Source organism: Canis lupus, chromosome 17 (assembly GCF_011100685.1).
Source record: "Canis lupus familiaris isolate Mischka breed German Shepherd chromosome 17, alternate assembly UU_Cfam_GSD_1.0, whole genome shotgun sequence".
NCBI classification, from domain to species: Eukaryota; Metazoa; Chordata; class Mammalia; order Carnivora; family Canidae; genus Canis; species Canis lupus.
In genome coordinates this window covers 57,852,075-57,868,291 of record NC_049238.1, presented here as the reverse complement: position 1 = coordinate 57,868,291, position 16,217 = coordinate 57,852,075, and the positions used below count along the sequence as shown (strand labels likewise).

The 16,217-nt window shown below is 39.9% G+C and overlaps 1 protein-coding gene across 18 annotated transcripts in view; it reads right to left on the bottom strand.

Annotated features, from left to right (window-relative positions):
- Positions 1–16,217, bottom strand: part of PDE4DIPP2 (phosphodiesterase 4D interacting protein) — a 224,251-nt gene that overhangs the window by 78,716 nt on the left and 129,318 nt on the right. For 2 of the 18 annotated variants that reach the window (XM_038561939.1, XM_038561952.1), the window contains exon 1: positions 4,593–6,077. The exons of the other annotated variants lie outside the window; for them this stretch is intronic. In XM_038561939.1, coding sequence (XP_038417867.1) covers positions 4,593–5,714 — 1,122 coding nt within the window. In that variant the 5' untranslated portion in view covers positions 5,715–6,077. Of the gene's footprint in view, positions 1–4,592; positions 6,078–16,217 lie in introns of those variants that run through there. 18 annotated transcript variants of the gene reach the window in all.

The window sequence follows — 16,217 nt, the reverse complement described above, 5'->3', positions numbered from 1 at the left end:
CTGATAAGTAAATAATTACATCATTTATTTAATGATAAAACATTTTCTACAAAACCTGGCTTCTCAGTTTTTTAGGGTAAAACACCTTTCCAATGATATTATAGATTTTTTTTCAAATTTAAACAAGCAGAATTCAAGAAAATAGCTGCAAGTTTAAAATGGTAGGGAAGGTGGTTCTATTTATTCACTTTAAATCAAACAATCTCAAGGGCACCTGGGTGGCTCAGTCAGTTAAGCATCTGCCTTCAGCTCAGGTCATGATCTGGGGTCCTGGAAATCCTGTTCCACATCTGACTCCAGGCTCAATGGGAAGTCTGCTTCTCCCTCTGCCCCTATCCCTTTGCTCGTGTTCTCTCTCAAATTAATAAATTAAAAAAAAAAAATCAAAGAATTTCAGAGCTGTGAAGGAAACTATAAATTAACCATCTGGTCTCATCCCAGACAGAGTACATTGGAGGAAATGGAGACTTAAGAGAAGATAAGGAATGTCCAAAGTTACATCTGTTAAAACATCTGTTAAGTACCATAATATGTAAAGCACTGTGGGAGGAAATCAGAAAAAGGATCTAGTTAAGCCAGATGCACCGAATTTGGGAATGTATTTTTCATCTCTATAAACACATTGCCTACCATAATGCCTGGAATATTGTAGGGACCAAAAGTTTGTTTAAAAAGAGAGGAAGAACAGAAACAAATGCAAATAAAATCGGGTCTGTCTCCTAATTTCCAATCCAATGCTCTAATCCTTCAGTGGCTCTTTAGAAATAAGAAATAAGACCAGATAGATAGATGGATAGATATTTAATATAGACATTTCAACAGCAACTTTAAAGTCAAAAAATGCCACTGAATAGTACATAATGAATCTGGATCTAATCTGAACCCATCTTTGGCATTAATGATCATAGGAAATCTCTAATTCTGTAAATGTAATATACTGACCGAACGGCTAGAAGATGTTTTTAACACTTTATTATTGAACATCTCAGAAAAATGTCCTTTCACATAGCGTCTGCCAAAAGAACACTCAGTAAAGTCCTGAGTTAGGAGCTCATAATGAATTCTTGAGAAATACCAAGACATAAACCAATCATTCCTAAGACGATTTTATAAAGCCTGAAATCAGTAATACTCAATTTGGCTGAATCAATGCTAATTTCTAGACTACAAGTCACTAAAATCATGTTATAATACTAATGCAATTTTAAGTTAAGCTGCTTTTGACTCATTTAAGACAAATGTTTTCCAGTAGCCGAAAAGAGAATTGCTTCCAGGCCTGATGTTGCATAATACAAGACGTTTAGGCTAAAAAAGCAGTTATTTAGATCCTTCTGGGTTGACAAGTGTTTTTCTTGGCACTTCCCAGTTCTCACAATAACAAGTCTTAGACCTGGAACTGGGATCCCTGGGTGGCGCAGCAGTTTGGCGCCTGCCTTTGGCCCAGGGCACGATCCTGGAGACCCGGGATCGAATCCCACGTCGGGCTCCCGGTGCATGGAGCCTGCTTCTCCCTCTGCCTGTGTCTCTGCCTCTCTCTCTCACTGTGTGCCTATCATAAATAAAAAAAGAAAAGAAAAAGGAAAGAAAGAAAAAAAAGATCTGGAACTGCTGTGGTTTTCTATCCCATTTTTAATAACGGGAGATACAAAAGAGCTACCAACTAGCATAAAATTAAAGGCCTAACCTTTGAGTAGCATCTAATGCCTACACCTTCCAAAAGGCCTGATCTAGGTTATGTAGCTAAATTGTGAGAGGGATAAATTTTCCATAGTCACACAGGGGCAGACCTTGGCATTGCAAGGCTTAGAGCAAAGATCTCGGCTCTCTGAATTTAGATAGAAAAGGAAACTGCACGAGTCAGGGCTGAACTAATGTTTACTAAGTGACCACACCCCTCCTATCATCACTTTTCTAGTTCATGGCCACACAATAAAGGAGAAAATTATCAGCTTATAGAATAAGGCATCAATATCTTTCTTTACGTACTTAAACTACCTTGGGTTTTCAGGCATAAATTCTGTGGAAGGCAAATAAGTCAATTTGCATATTGCCAGAAAATTAGAAAGCAGAAGTACTACACTGTTGCTATTTTTAATATGAGAAAGAAGAGAAAGGATAAAAGCAATCAGAAGGAACTCGGATGATATGTAGTGCATAGAATGGGTACGTGGAGGATTAAACAAAGGAATCAAAATGATCTTACAGAACAATCTTGCTCTTTAAGGAGCTTTTCAGATTTTTAGTAGAATTTAACTAAAGAAAACATTTTTTCTTTCATAGTTTATTCTTTCTACAAACTAAAAACGGAACTATCAAAACTAATTTACATTTATTTCTATTCTTTCCACGTTTGTTCAGAGAAATAGACGAACACCAGTCTGCCTTTGTCCCAGTGAGTTCTGGTTCTGACATAAAGCACACCAGGCCTGAAGGAGCTTAAAAGTCAACCAGACTTAAACAGACCAGATATCCCAAATACACATTTTATTTACACTCTGAGCCCAATTTAATCTGCTTCCTTCCACATCCTTAATTATTGAAGAAAATGGCATAGCAATTAAATGCCTTTATTCTTCAAGCTGAATGTTTTCCCTCTCCTCTCAATGTTTTATTATTCTACAAGCAGTAAATAATGTAAGCCAAGTGACAGCAGAAAGATTATACATTACAGCTTTAGAGGTCTATTTTTTTCCAATGTCCAAATTTAATGAAGTGATTTTAATGAAGACCTGACCTGAAGGTAGTTACCATAGTTTAAATGTGCTCATTACGATGACAATTTTCTTCACTGAATCCCTAAAGAATCTCTTTGGAATCCTTAGATTACAGAAAGAAGCCCCTTTATTTAAAATAGGTATTATTTAATTCAATGTACATCAGGAAACGTGATTTCATATACAGAATAAAAAGGTTTTGGCTGAGAATAGTTAAGGATCTTTGGCTCTGCCTAAGTTATTTAAACCATGACCTTTCCTTACCTCTAAATCGAAAGCCTGCATGAGATGGTCCTTCAAATTCTTCCCAACCCCAAAATTTGTTGAATCCAGGTACCAAATGATAGCATCTTTCATTAAAAGTAGAGAAAAAACTCATTTTGCCTGTAATCTAGTTTTCTTTACTACCTTTCTACCATATTGGCCATATTTGAGGGGGGAAAGGGTTTATTTGCCATCTACCCTGTCCAGACTATTTGTAGATCCTAATATGAGAACATCAAATTTAATTTGTGACATCTATGTCTGGTTGCAGAAATACTTTAATACCCAAGTTCAGCTGTGAAGCTCCACTGAAAGAAAAGGAAGCAAAAGAAAAGTAGTACAGAGCATTAGGCATTCTAACCATTTTATACAAATGAAAACACATTTAAAACTCTTTGATATTTTTCTTTTTCCGTAACACTTCATATGTTTCTGACAGTTTTATGTAAATTTAAAAACATTTCTCCCATTTTTCTGCTAAGTTCTATTGTGATGCAAATTTTATATATATTAGAACTACTTTTCAAAAACTTCAAATGACAACAATTTCATTTGTTTATCAAGCCCTGAATTTCTGGGATGACGCTGAATAGTTGCATGCTTTCCAAAAATGTCTTCTAGATTGTCCACCTTTGTAATGGTATCACTAAATAATCTATATACCAAGTAGAACATGCCAGATGTTTCACAAAGTTACTTGAACTTAGCATTCATTGTTGCTGCAGGAACAAAATAGCATCTGTCAGGTTCCCTATGTATAGATGAATTTAAAAGGCTGGTATGAAATCAGCTGGGCAGAAAGAAATAGCTCAAATTAGGATTAACTGCCATCTTCTAGTCACGAAGAAATTCAAGAGTATAATGGATGGAACTCCTAACATCCAATAATGGAGGAAATCTTTCTTAATGTCTAACATCCTCTTAATACAGCTCAGAAGGCAACCTGAACAGTTTTTGCCTTAGCATCTTAAATGACAACACCTGAATTCCCAGTTTCTCTTATGAACAAGTAATCATTAGTTCTCAAATGACTTATTATAAATATTGCCCAGATAGTACAATACTTTGGTGGATTAATAGGTTTTCCCCACACCTTTAACCTATGCCCTAATCAATTGGAGACGCAACTTTGGGATGAAACCCTTGATGCTCTAGGAAGAACTAACCCTAGAACTCTCTCACGGAATGGAGAAAACATCTATAAATGTAAAAATGAAAACAAAGCAAAAAAAAAAAAAAAAAGAAGAGGTAAGAGGAAACTGAGGTAAGAGGAAAACTGAGGAAAGAGGTAAGAGGTAAGAGGAAAGAGTTCCAGTGCCAGATATAAGATTAAATGTCTTTTTATAGGGTGAGAGTCAATCAAAAATCTTTTTGTCTTAAAAGCTCCATGATTTTGACAACTGACAGGGAGGCCAATAGATAACGTTGCAAGAAAGACATAAAAAGCCTATTTGAGTGTGATTCACATTTACTAAAATGAGACACAAAGGTGCAAAAATGGGCTCACGTTTTTTCAAGTGTAGAATATTAACCTTCACCTAGACAGGCAGAAATCATGTGAAGCCTGAGGCCAGCTAACTAATCAGAAAGGCACTGTGTAGCCATTTTGTATACCTGGACCCGAAGTGGCAAATAATCTTCACAAAGATCATCCCACAGCTCCTGCAGGTCTGAAAGCTCCAAGGGATAATTCACAGGTATCTTGTAAAGGGGTTTCAAAGACCTGTTGAGGAGACCAGAACTAACTCCATCTGTCATGATATGGCCAGGCCTGGCTCCAGGTGGGCTGGATTTCACTGGAATAGGAAGCTTGCTCCCTCGGGGACTCTGGATGGGCTTATAATCAAGACCTTTAATCATGTTAAGAGCTAGCTCTAGCTTGTGGTTACACACATGCTGTGGAGCCTGTTCATCTGAACAACAGTCACACTTTGCAAGTTCCTTTGCACTTCTCTCCGTTTCCTCATCCTTTTGTTGTGGAGGACTAGCCTGGACACTTGCATCCAAAGATTCCACAGAGGATCCGGGTGTCCCTTCCTCCATGCTCTCTCCATCTGGGGGTACCTTTGTACTTGGTAAATCCGGTGGCCCAACCTCAGACAATGCTGGTTCTTCAGTGCAAATGCTGGTGGACCACCTAGAAGGAGCACACGAGATACTTCTGGCCACCTTTCGGGGCACCTTACAAATGGCTTCATAGTCAGAATCAGCAACCCGCAAGGCTGCACAACCACGGCATCTCCTGGGTCGGTTTCCAGGACCTTCCGAAGTATGGCAGCTGTGTAGCTCCTGAATCTGATCCTCGTTTTCTACCCAACACTCAAACCCTGAATAGGCAAAGTCCTCCTGGAGCAGCGCAGAGTATCTTACGTCGGGTAAGCCGGAAATGTCAACGGTCCCATTCCCCGCCTTGGTTTCCGTGCCAGAGTCCTCGTTATTCTTCCGATACATGCTAGCAATGCAGAACTTGAGGCGGTCCTTCTCCAGCAGCAGCTTTTGCAAACGCTCGATAGAAAGAGCTTCGATCCGTGCAATAACGGTGTCGAATCTATAGATCCGATCAAGCATGAAAGCACATTTGCTGCAAGCAAACTCGGCTTTGCCATCGCGGGGCACATCCTTGCCCAGGACGTGCGAGAGCAGAACCTGGAGGTTGAGTTTAGATGCCGTGTGGAAGATCCAGCGCCGCTGGTTCCCACACAGCTCCCGGGCACAGATCCTGCAGCTCTCCTTCATCTTCCCTCCTCGAGCTGGCCGAGCCTCCCTGAGGCGGCGGCTGCCTGGTGTTCGATCACTGGCGCTCGGCCGCGCTCCGTCTGCCGCCCCGGTGGCCTCCGGCCGGCATGGCACAATCTGGTGGGGTTCCCACTCCGCAGGGGCGCACCTCCGCCACCCGCGCTCGGGCTCTGGGTACCAGAGCGGGCAGCCCCGCCCCGCGGGAAGGGGGCGGGCGTAGGCACTCCTCAGGGGGATGCTAAGTGACAGCCGCGCAGGCCGCGCTCGCAACCTGCCATGTCCCGTCCAGCTGTCTCTCCCGCCAGCCGCCGCGTCCCCAACGTCCTCCCGTTCAGCAGCCTGGGTTCGCAGGACACGGGCAGCAGCTCGCCGCTGACGCAAAGACTCGCAGAACAAGGATCAGATTTCAAGATGGCGCCAGCGGCTCGGCGCCTGCGGGCAGCCGCGGGTTCCTCTGGGAGCTGTAGTCCGGCGGGCCGCTCCCGGCGCTGCGCATGTGCAATGGCGGGTGCGCGCGCACACACATGCACACACGCACCCCCACCCTGCCCCTCCCTTGCGCGCGCGCGCGCGCACACACACACGCACACACCCACTCTGCCCCTGCCTTGCACTAAATAGGCTCGCAGCTCCTCGCGTAGGAACCGAGACCTGGCTCCCTGTGGGTATCGGCGGGCAGCAGGACGGGCGCTGGCCACTGCCAGGTTGCTTTCATCTGCTAAGACTTCACCGAACCAGCGCACCAGTTCCCTCATGGGTCCTCCCTCCCGCCCTAGTAGGATGACCCGAGGAACTGCAGGGGAGGAGAAAGCTGAGTCCCCTCCCTCGCTCTCCACGGGTAGTGCCACGTCCTCTGGAAGGAGCAGCCGGGCAGCGCCACTAGGTACCGCTGCGCGGCGCCTCCCTCCCGCCCGCAGCCCCACCTCTTCCCCCTACCCTGGCAGTGCCGGGATTTAATGGCCCTTGGGGCTGCAGCGGCGGGCGGGGAGACAGGGCTGAGAAACCAGAGGTGGCAGTTAGGGCGTCCGTTCGACCTTTCCTATGACTAATGGCGTATCTACAAAAGAGGACAAGTGTTTCTCTTCTTGCAACGTTGGGGGTGGGCGGTTGGGTTTAGCACTGCTGGCCGATTTGCCCTTTTTTAGAAAAGAAATTGAGAGAGGACACAAAGCAGTCGCCTGAGAGAGTCCAGCAAATGCCACGTGAATGCAGCTGGTTAACCAAGATTTTTAAAATAAGAGGAAATGGGGTTTTTCAAGAATGTAGACACCTGAGAGCAGATTACCATCACCCAATTCTTTCAGGTTCAGGTGGGAGAGTATACAAACTTTAGAACAAAAGACCTAGCTGCTTTGAGCAAGAATACAGAGTGCCAGGGAGAACTGGTGTCTGCAGAATTAGGGCTGGACATTCCACTGACTTCAGTTAGGACCCTGTGTTATTCAACAATATAGAGCTGTCATCCCACCCTTGGGTATAGAACTTAGAATGCACACTGCCGTGGCGGGCTTGGGGGTGGGGGGTGGGGGGTGAGGGGAGGGGAAGCTGGAGCTCTGAGGAGGAGGAGTCTTCCATTTATAACAAAGAATTCCCTTCTTGGCTTGAGAGGCTTGAAGATACCAGGCAGGAAGGAAAACAGCCCTAGCAACCACCTGGAGTCCCCCAGAGCAGAACATTTCCCAATTACAAAAATGCTAAATTTCACTGGCTTAACCTTGGGAGAGGATAAGGCCAGCAAGAGTCTTAAGTATTTCTGAACCTCATCTCTAAGACAGAGCCCATACTCTTAAGCAGGGAGACATTAAAATGCCTTCAATAAGAACTCAGAATAAACCACCAAACTTCCAACAGAGAATTAAAAGAGATGATTTAGAAGTGTTTTAACAGTGGCTCATTAAATAATAGCTAATACTGTTATTTCAAAATTATAATGGAATATTTTAAGATAATTTTAAAAATTTATGAGTCTCTGCACACTTAAGGTTGTATTGATTATTTAATCACCAAAACAAAATCTTAGTAGCTCCATCCTGAGAGAAGAACCATCGTTTGATCTTTGGGTTTGGGAGGCTACAGAACTTTGCTTATGTTATTTCACCTAAATACGCATGTTCTGGCCCTAAAACCAAGAATGTTAAATAGACTTCCAAGTAAAACCCACTACAGCTGTATTTTTGCCTGTCTCTAAGTTTATGAACTTCAAAGTCAAAAGAAAGTAAACATTAATCTTTGAAATCTGTAGTAATCTATAGAGAGGCAAGGAATTTCTGGACTCAGCTACTCACAGACTGCCTGTCAGAACTGTATCCTGCTGAACCTGTCTGAAGTAAAGAGTTCTAAAGAACTGAAAAAACTCAAAGGTCCATAAAAGTAAGACATTAAGACATTAATCCAGTCCTCATCTTCAGTTATCAATGCAAATCACATTTTCTTAATGAGGAGAAGGCTAATGAAATAAAGTAATTAATGAAACAGTGCTTTTCAGGAGCCAATTAAATAATACTTTGTATTATTCTCTATTAATAAGATTTTGAATCTGACTTATGGTCTCTAAACTTTAATGACAATATATAAGTAGCTGGGTGTAGAAATGTAAACCAGTATAAGTGGAGAAAAGGCAGTTTATCATTGAAGAATAGGTTTGCTATATATAAGTAAAGATCACCATAAGAAAGAGCTATACATATCTAGGCTTCCAACAACACATAGGAATAAATCACTCAAAAATCAAAAAAAGCTTGAAGATAGCACTCTCTTCACTCCTAGAAAATATATTTAAAAACCATTATTTAGAAGTGGATAGTAAACTATATAGTACTAAACTAGTCCTAAAATGATTATTTGGTATTATAGAACAATTTCATCCCACTTAAAAGATCACTGGTGTATAGATAACAAAACTTGAACATAAAAATTAAAAAATAAAACACAGGGGCACCTGGGTGGCACTGTCAGTTAAACATCTGACTTGAGGTCCTGAGATGGAGCCCACATTAGGCTCCCTGCTCAGCTGGAAGTTAGCTGCCTCCCACCTCTGCCCCACCCCTGCACTCTCTCCTTCTCTCTCTGCCTCTAATAAATAAATAAATCTTAAAAAAAAATCTTAGAAGAATCATGTGATAATATCACCTTGGTCATGATTTTCTATTTAGTTAACACTGGCTACCTGTGGAGAAGGAAGTAAAATTGGGTGCCTGGATGGCTCAGTCGATTAAGCATCTGCTTTCAGCTCAGGTCATGATACTGGGGGTCCAGGGATGGAGCTCCACGTTGGGCTCCCTGCTCAGCAGGGAGTCTGCTTCTCCCTCTGCTCTTTACACTGCTCCCTCTCTCTTTCAAATAAATAAATAAAATTTATTTTTTTTTAAATTGGGAAGATAAAATAAGGCCTAGAAAAGATTCTATAAAAAGCCCATCTTGGGATCCCTGGGTGGCGCAGCTGTTTGGCGCCTGCCTTTGGCCAAGGGCACAATCCTGGAGACCTGGGATCGAATCCCACATCGGGCTCCCGGTGCATGGAGCCTGCTTCTCCCTCTGCCTGTGTCTGTGCCTCTTTCTCTCTCTCTGTGACTATCATAAAATTAAAATTAAAATTAAAAAAAGCCCATCTTGTGCAAATTCAAAATTTTATAGTTCCTATCCATATGAGGAGCTTTGAAAAATATTTTATATTCCTATGCACAACACACATATGATTGAAACAAGGCAATGCTGCTAAGGTGAGACTTGGGGCTCCTGAGATGATTTAGAATAGGATAATTACTTCTAAAACATATCAAATTACATAATAAAGTAAAATTTGACAGAGAACAGGTTTCATATTATGATAAGCTGTAATAAATTAAATTATTAATTTTATATATTAGCAGTTTGCCCTCAAAATGCATTGGTCAATGCATAAACAGCACTTATTAGCTATATGTGCTAGTTAAATAATTTTTATCTGGCCTTTAATTTCCTACAAAGTAAACATATTGAGTTTGAACAATAGTTTCAACCCTTGGCATGCATCAGAATTCCCTCGAGGGCTGGATACAACAGATTGCTGGGACCTACCTCTTAAGAGTTTCTGATTCAGTTCACTTGGGGTAGGGCCCAAGAATTTGCATTCCTAACAAATTCCTAGGTCATGCTGCTGCTGCTGAAAAACCACTGAACTAGAACTATCCTAAACTGTATTCAGGGAAATCTCAGTCAAAAGATCAGAAGTTCTGCAGATAAATGGAAAAACCCACCAATGAAGAATTACTTACAAATTGTCGATTTAGAAAAGTATATTCTCATTTGAATCAAAATTCCTAAGTAGTATTATGGTAGAGATCTTTTGCACTATCTCTATTTTGACCTCTAGATTTTGGAGCCTGAGAGGTATGTCTTAGAACCATGCCACTTTTGTAAACCCTACGTGTAGCGTTTCTCAGACCTAATTCTGGGCTGATAAGGCGTTTCCAAGAGAATCAGAGAGATGGAAAATCCCCATGTCCTAAACAGTTGTGTTAGGTTTCATTGCCCTAGTTATGACATTGGAAATAGCTGTTCTAATTACTAAAAACTATGCCAAAAAAAAAAAAAAAAGTGATTCTGGCAGAGAAGCTAAGGTAGATGAGGAAATGCAAGAATATCAAAGTAAAACCAGTTAGGTTTTATGGAAACACAGGCATGTGCATGACCACCCTGTGATGACTGGAACCTTTAAGAAGCCAGAAGCAATCATACTTTGTATTAATTAATAATATAGTATTTTGAAAGACTTGTTTTAAAACCAGATTTCCAGTTCAACTATAAATTGCAATATGGTCATCAATAGAATCCATCTTGAAATAATAGAGTCTTTCAAGTAAAGTTATTAAATACCCATAACTGTTTAAGTGAATTTTTTTTAAAGATTTATTTCAGAGAGAGAGAGGGAGGGCACATGTGCACAAGTGTGGGGGGAGGGGCAGAGAGAGAACGAGACAGAGACAAGCCGACTCCCTGCTGAGCGAGGAGCCTCACACTAGGCTCCATCCCAGGACCCAAGATCATGACCTGAGCCAAAATCCAGAGTCAGACGCTTAACCAACTGAGCCACCCAGGTGCCCCAAGTAAACTTTAAAGTATATAGTAAGTCAACCAACTAATGAGCAAGAATTTGCACACACTCAGTATCTTTTCTCTGTCTTCATTGAGCTTTCAGTTTAGTCAAAGGGGAGGAAACGTGCACACTAAAATTAGTACAGTTGGTTGTCAAATGAAATAGTACTGGCAAATTCAATGTGAGTCCAGAAAAAATTGAGATTGGTATGGGCTGATATAGTTGAAGGGGACATAAGTGGCACTTGAGATAGGTCTTAGGATGTTGGAAACAAAGATCAGGACTCCAGAAAAAAAGCGGGGGCCATCGTCAATAATCTTAGAAGTGGCTGGACACAGTGCTAACCTGAATACAGATGCCCTCAAGGGTCATCTGAATGCCCTCGTTCATCTGACTTTATACAATTTATCCTGTATAATAATTGCTCATTCAAAGAACATGTGTGAGGAGCCAACTGTAAGCCAGATACTATGCTGTGGTGCTATGGAAGCCTTGGCAACTAGAACTTAATGTTTAGCAAGGGCCAAAGAATTTGGATTTAATGTTATGGACTTGAACAAAGAATGGCATGGTGAAAACTTCATCTTAAAAAGATTAGCCAGGCAACAGGATGGATTGGAATTTCAGGGAGAGATTTGCGGATGGTTATAGGAAGATCTGCTAAAAAGCCACATGTAGTTATTCACATGTAGTATAAAAAAAAAAAAAGTCTGGTATAGAAATAGAAAGTGGTAAATATGAGAATCATTTTGAAGGAATGAACAGCAGGACTTGATGACCTACCCATTGAGAGGATGAAGGAAAAGATAGGATGAAAGATAAAATTAAGTTTTTGGTCTCAAAGACTGGTAGAAAACCTGGTCTAAATGAACAGAGATGTGAGAGTTGAGTCCATTTGCAAAAAGATAATGAAATTTGATTCAGAACAAGTTGAGTTTAGATGACTGAGAAGACTAAGTAGAAAAAAATTAAATGGGGCTCTTCTGCAAACAAAGCACAAGTGAGATAATAAGGACCAGAGTTTCGAGAATGAAGGACATTCTTTGCTAATTGTCAAAAGCTAAAGAGAGAACAGCAGGAGAGATAAGGTCAGGCATATCATTTTCTGTAACTGAGTAGACTTGTAAACTTCAGAGCTGTTACCTTTAATTCCTGAGAATCCTTCCCTATCAAGCTAAACACTAAATTGGGATTTTTTTTCCTGAAAATATCTAGCATGTTCAGAAATGTTGCTTCACATTTTAACTAAATTTTCTATTTCAGGTTCTTAAAATGTAAAACCTGAAACATGTCACATAAACTTAGACGCTTACCCCTTTAATCATCCTCCATACTATTTCCAGAACATTCATAGTAAAGATCCCTCGTTGTCCACTACCTATAGGATGAAGTCAAAAACTCTCAGCTTGGGATTTCAGTATCTCTACAGAAAGATCCTAATCTGCTTGTCAGCTATATCTTATACTCCTTTCCTAATCATATGGTGACAGGATGTAAACTGCATTATGACCTGTATGCCCTACTTCCCTCTTTGCTAATCTGATTATCAGGCCCTTAGCATTAATTACCTTAATTTAGGAATTTTTGCAGAGCAAAGAGCAGCGGCTGAGGTCAAATGCATTTCCTGACTTTAATAAAATTCTAAACCAAGTGAGAAGATTAAACCAGGTGTCCCAGTGGGAAGAGAGGCAAGAGAAATGTCGTTGAGGTCAACAGAGAAAGAGGGGGTGAGATTTCACCCAGATCAGAAAGAGACTGGGGATCAGAGAGTAACAAGGACATACCTCCATTCCATATTAGTGCCCCAAGAAAGCAGCAAGACCTGCGCAAATTAGGCAATGGGTGACCTGGAAAGGCTGGACTCTATCTAAAGGGGTTCTGGCTCATAAAAGACTCCATAGCAAGTATAGCAAGCTGTCAGAGTTGGCAGAACGATGCTTATTCGAGCAGGGATACTTCAGAGGTGGACTGATGGTAAGGTTAATCGCTTGATGGCACCTGATAAAACTGTCACGATCACATAACTGAGAAAGCAGGCAGGAATATATGTACCAAATGGATAAAACTGAATTTCCCACTAGCCTGATTAGGATAGGGACTCAGGGTCATATTAAATTGATATAATTAAAAGTAATTTAATCAAAATTTGATTAAAAGAAAGAAAGGTGGTACTTCCTGCATAACTGACTTTGTGAACTAAGAGTCATAACCCACAGCAAACCTTTTGTAGGTATTCACTGAGGCCCAGCCCTAGACCCTTTTCACCTCCCTATTTTTATCTTCTTTCAAGATCATCTAATCCTTTCTCATTTTTATCCCAGAATTTCCTCTGAGTTACACTCTGAAGTAGCCAACTACCTATTTGTATCTGCATATGCTATGTCAGAGACATCTCAAAATTACCATCTTCCCCTTACCTATGATACCCCTACTTGTTCCTCCTAATTCTCTATTGGGGGTCAGCAAACTATGAACTGTGGGCTAAGTTTGTCCCCCACCTGTCTTTGTAACTAAAGTTTTGTTGGAACATATATGCCAACTCAGTTTTGTATTGTATATGGCTATTTTTGTGCTACAATAGCAGAAACCTTATGGCCTGCAAGGTCTAAATTATTTACCATCTGGCCTTTTAGAGAAAAGATGGCTAATCCCTGCTCTTTGTTTTCTTCAAAGAACTTATTACAATTTCAGTTAGTTATTTGTTTGATTACTTGATTATTTATCTATCACTCTTATAAGATGCAAGTTCCTTAAGGGGAAGGGCTCTTGCTTTTCCTCTTTTAAGTATTTTTAAAATATTTATTATTGAAATATAGTTGACATGTAATATTAGATTAGTTCCAGGTATATAACATAGTGATTCAACAATTCTATACATTACTCAGTGTTCACAATGCTAAGTGTACTCACCATCTATCCCCATATAACATTATTGTAATATTATCAACTATCCTTATGCCACACTTTTCACCTCTGTGATTTATTTATAACTGGAAATTTGTACTTCTTAATTCCCTTCACCTATTTTGCCATCCTCTCACCTCCCTTACTTTGGTTGTACAGGTATTTGTGAGTCTCTTTCTGTTTTTTTTTTTTAATTTTTGAGATTATATATATATATATGAAATCATATGGTATTTGTCTTTACCTGGCTTATTTCATGTAGTATAAAATGCTCCAGGTCCATCTATGTTGTTGCATGGCAAGATTTTATTCATTTTATGGCTGAGTAATATTCCATTGTGTATATATACTGCATCTTCTTTACCCATTCATCTATTGATGGACACATGGGCTGCTTCCATATCTGGACTGGTGTAAATAATGCTACCATAAACAAAGAGGTGATTTATCTTTTCAAATTAGTGTTTTATTTCCTTTGGGGAAATACCCAGTATTTGGGATTTTCCAGTAAATGGAATTACTGGGTCATATGGTAATTCTATTTTTAATTTTTCAAGGAGCCTCCATTCTGTTTTCCACAGTGGCTGCACCAGCTTGCATTCCTACCAACAACACACAAGGGTTCCTTTATTATCTCCACATCCTTGCTCACCAATCCTTGTTATTTATTGTATTTTTGATGTTAGACATACTGACAAGTGTTAGGTGATATCTGATTGGGTTTTGATTTGCATTTCCCTGAATGTTGGCACCTTTTCATGAATCTGTTGGCCATATGTCTGTTTTTGGAAAAATCTCTATTCAGGTCTTCTGTCCATTTTTTAGTTGAATTATTTGGGGATTTAATGTTGAGTTGCATAAGATCCTTACATATTTTAGATATTAATGCCTTATTAAATATATTGTTTGCATATATCTTCTCCCATTCAGTAGGTTGATGTTTTGTTGATGGTTTCTTTTATTGTGCAACAGCCTTTTATTTTGGTATAGTCCCAATGATTTAATTTTGCATTTGTTTCCCTTGCCTAAGGAGACATATCTAGGACAATGTTTCTAAGACCAATGTCAAAGAGATGACTTCCTATGTTGTCTTCTAGGACTTTTAGATTTCGAGTGTCACATTTAAGTCTTTAATCCATTTCATGTTTATTTTTGTGTATAGTGTAATAAAGTGGTTCAGTTTCATTCCTTTGCACGTAGCTGTCCACTTTTCCTAGCATCATTTAGTGAAGACATTGTCTTTTCACCACTGTATATTCTTGCCTACTTTGTCATAGATTATTTGGGCTCTCTATTCTGTTCCATTGACCTAGTTGTCTATTTTTGTGCCAGCACCATACTGTTTGGGTTTTTTTTTTTTTTGTATAGTTTTTTATTGGAGTTCGATTTGCCAACATATAGCATATCACCCAGTGCTCATCCCATCAAGTGCCCCCCTCAGTGCCTGTCACCCAGTCACCCCAACCCCCGCCCACCTCCCTTTCCATCACCCCTTGTTCGTTTCCCAGGGTTAGGTATCTCTCATGTTTTGTCACTCTCTCTGATTTTTCCCACTCATTTTCTCTCCTTTCACCTTTAATCCCTTCACTATTGTTTATATTCCCCAAATGAATGAAACCATATAATGTTTGTTCTTCACCAATTGACTTACTTCACTCAGCATAAATACCCTCCAGTTCTATCCATGTTGAAGCAAATGGAAGCACCATACCATTTTGATCACTGTAACTTTGTAGTATATCTTGAAATCTGGAATCGTGATACTTCTAGCTTTTTTTTTTTTTTTTTTTTAAGTCTGCTTTGGCTATTCAGGGTCTTTTGTGATTCCAAACAAAATTTAAGATTATTTGTTCTAGCTCTGTGAAAAAAATATTGGTATTTTGATAGACACTGCATGAAATGTGTAGATTGCATTGGGTAGTATGGGTATTTTAACAATGTTGGTTCTTCCAATCCATGAGCATGGAATATCTTTCCATTTGTGTCTTCAATTTCCTTCATCAATGTTTTACAGTTCTTGGAGTACAGTGCTTTCACCTCCTTGGTTAAACTTATTTCTTGGTATTTTATTATTTTTGGTGCAATTATAAATAGGATTGTTTTCTTAATTTCTCTTTCTGCTACTTCATTATTAGTGTATAGAAATGTAGCAGATTTCTATGTTAATTTTTTATTCTCTGACCTTACTGATTTATCAGTTCTAATAGTTTTTCTGGTGGAATCTTTAGGGTTTTCTATATATATTATTTTGTCACTTGCAAATAGTCAAAGTTTTACTTCTTCCTTACCAATGTGGATGCATTTTATTTCTTTTTCTTGTCTTGGCTAGGATTTCCAATACTATGTCGAATAGAAGTGCTGAGAGTGGACATCCTTGTCTTGTTCCTGACCTTAGTGGGAAAGCTCTCAGTTTTTCACCACTGATTATGTTAGCTGTGGGGTTTTCATATGCCTTTATTATGTGAGTTATATTCCCTCTAAACCTACTTTGTTGAGAGTTTTTATCATAAATGGATATACTGGGA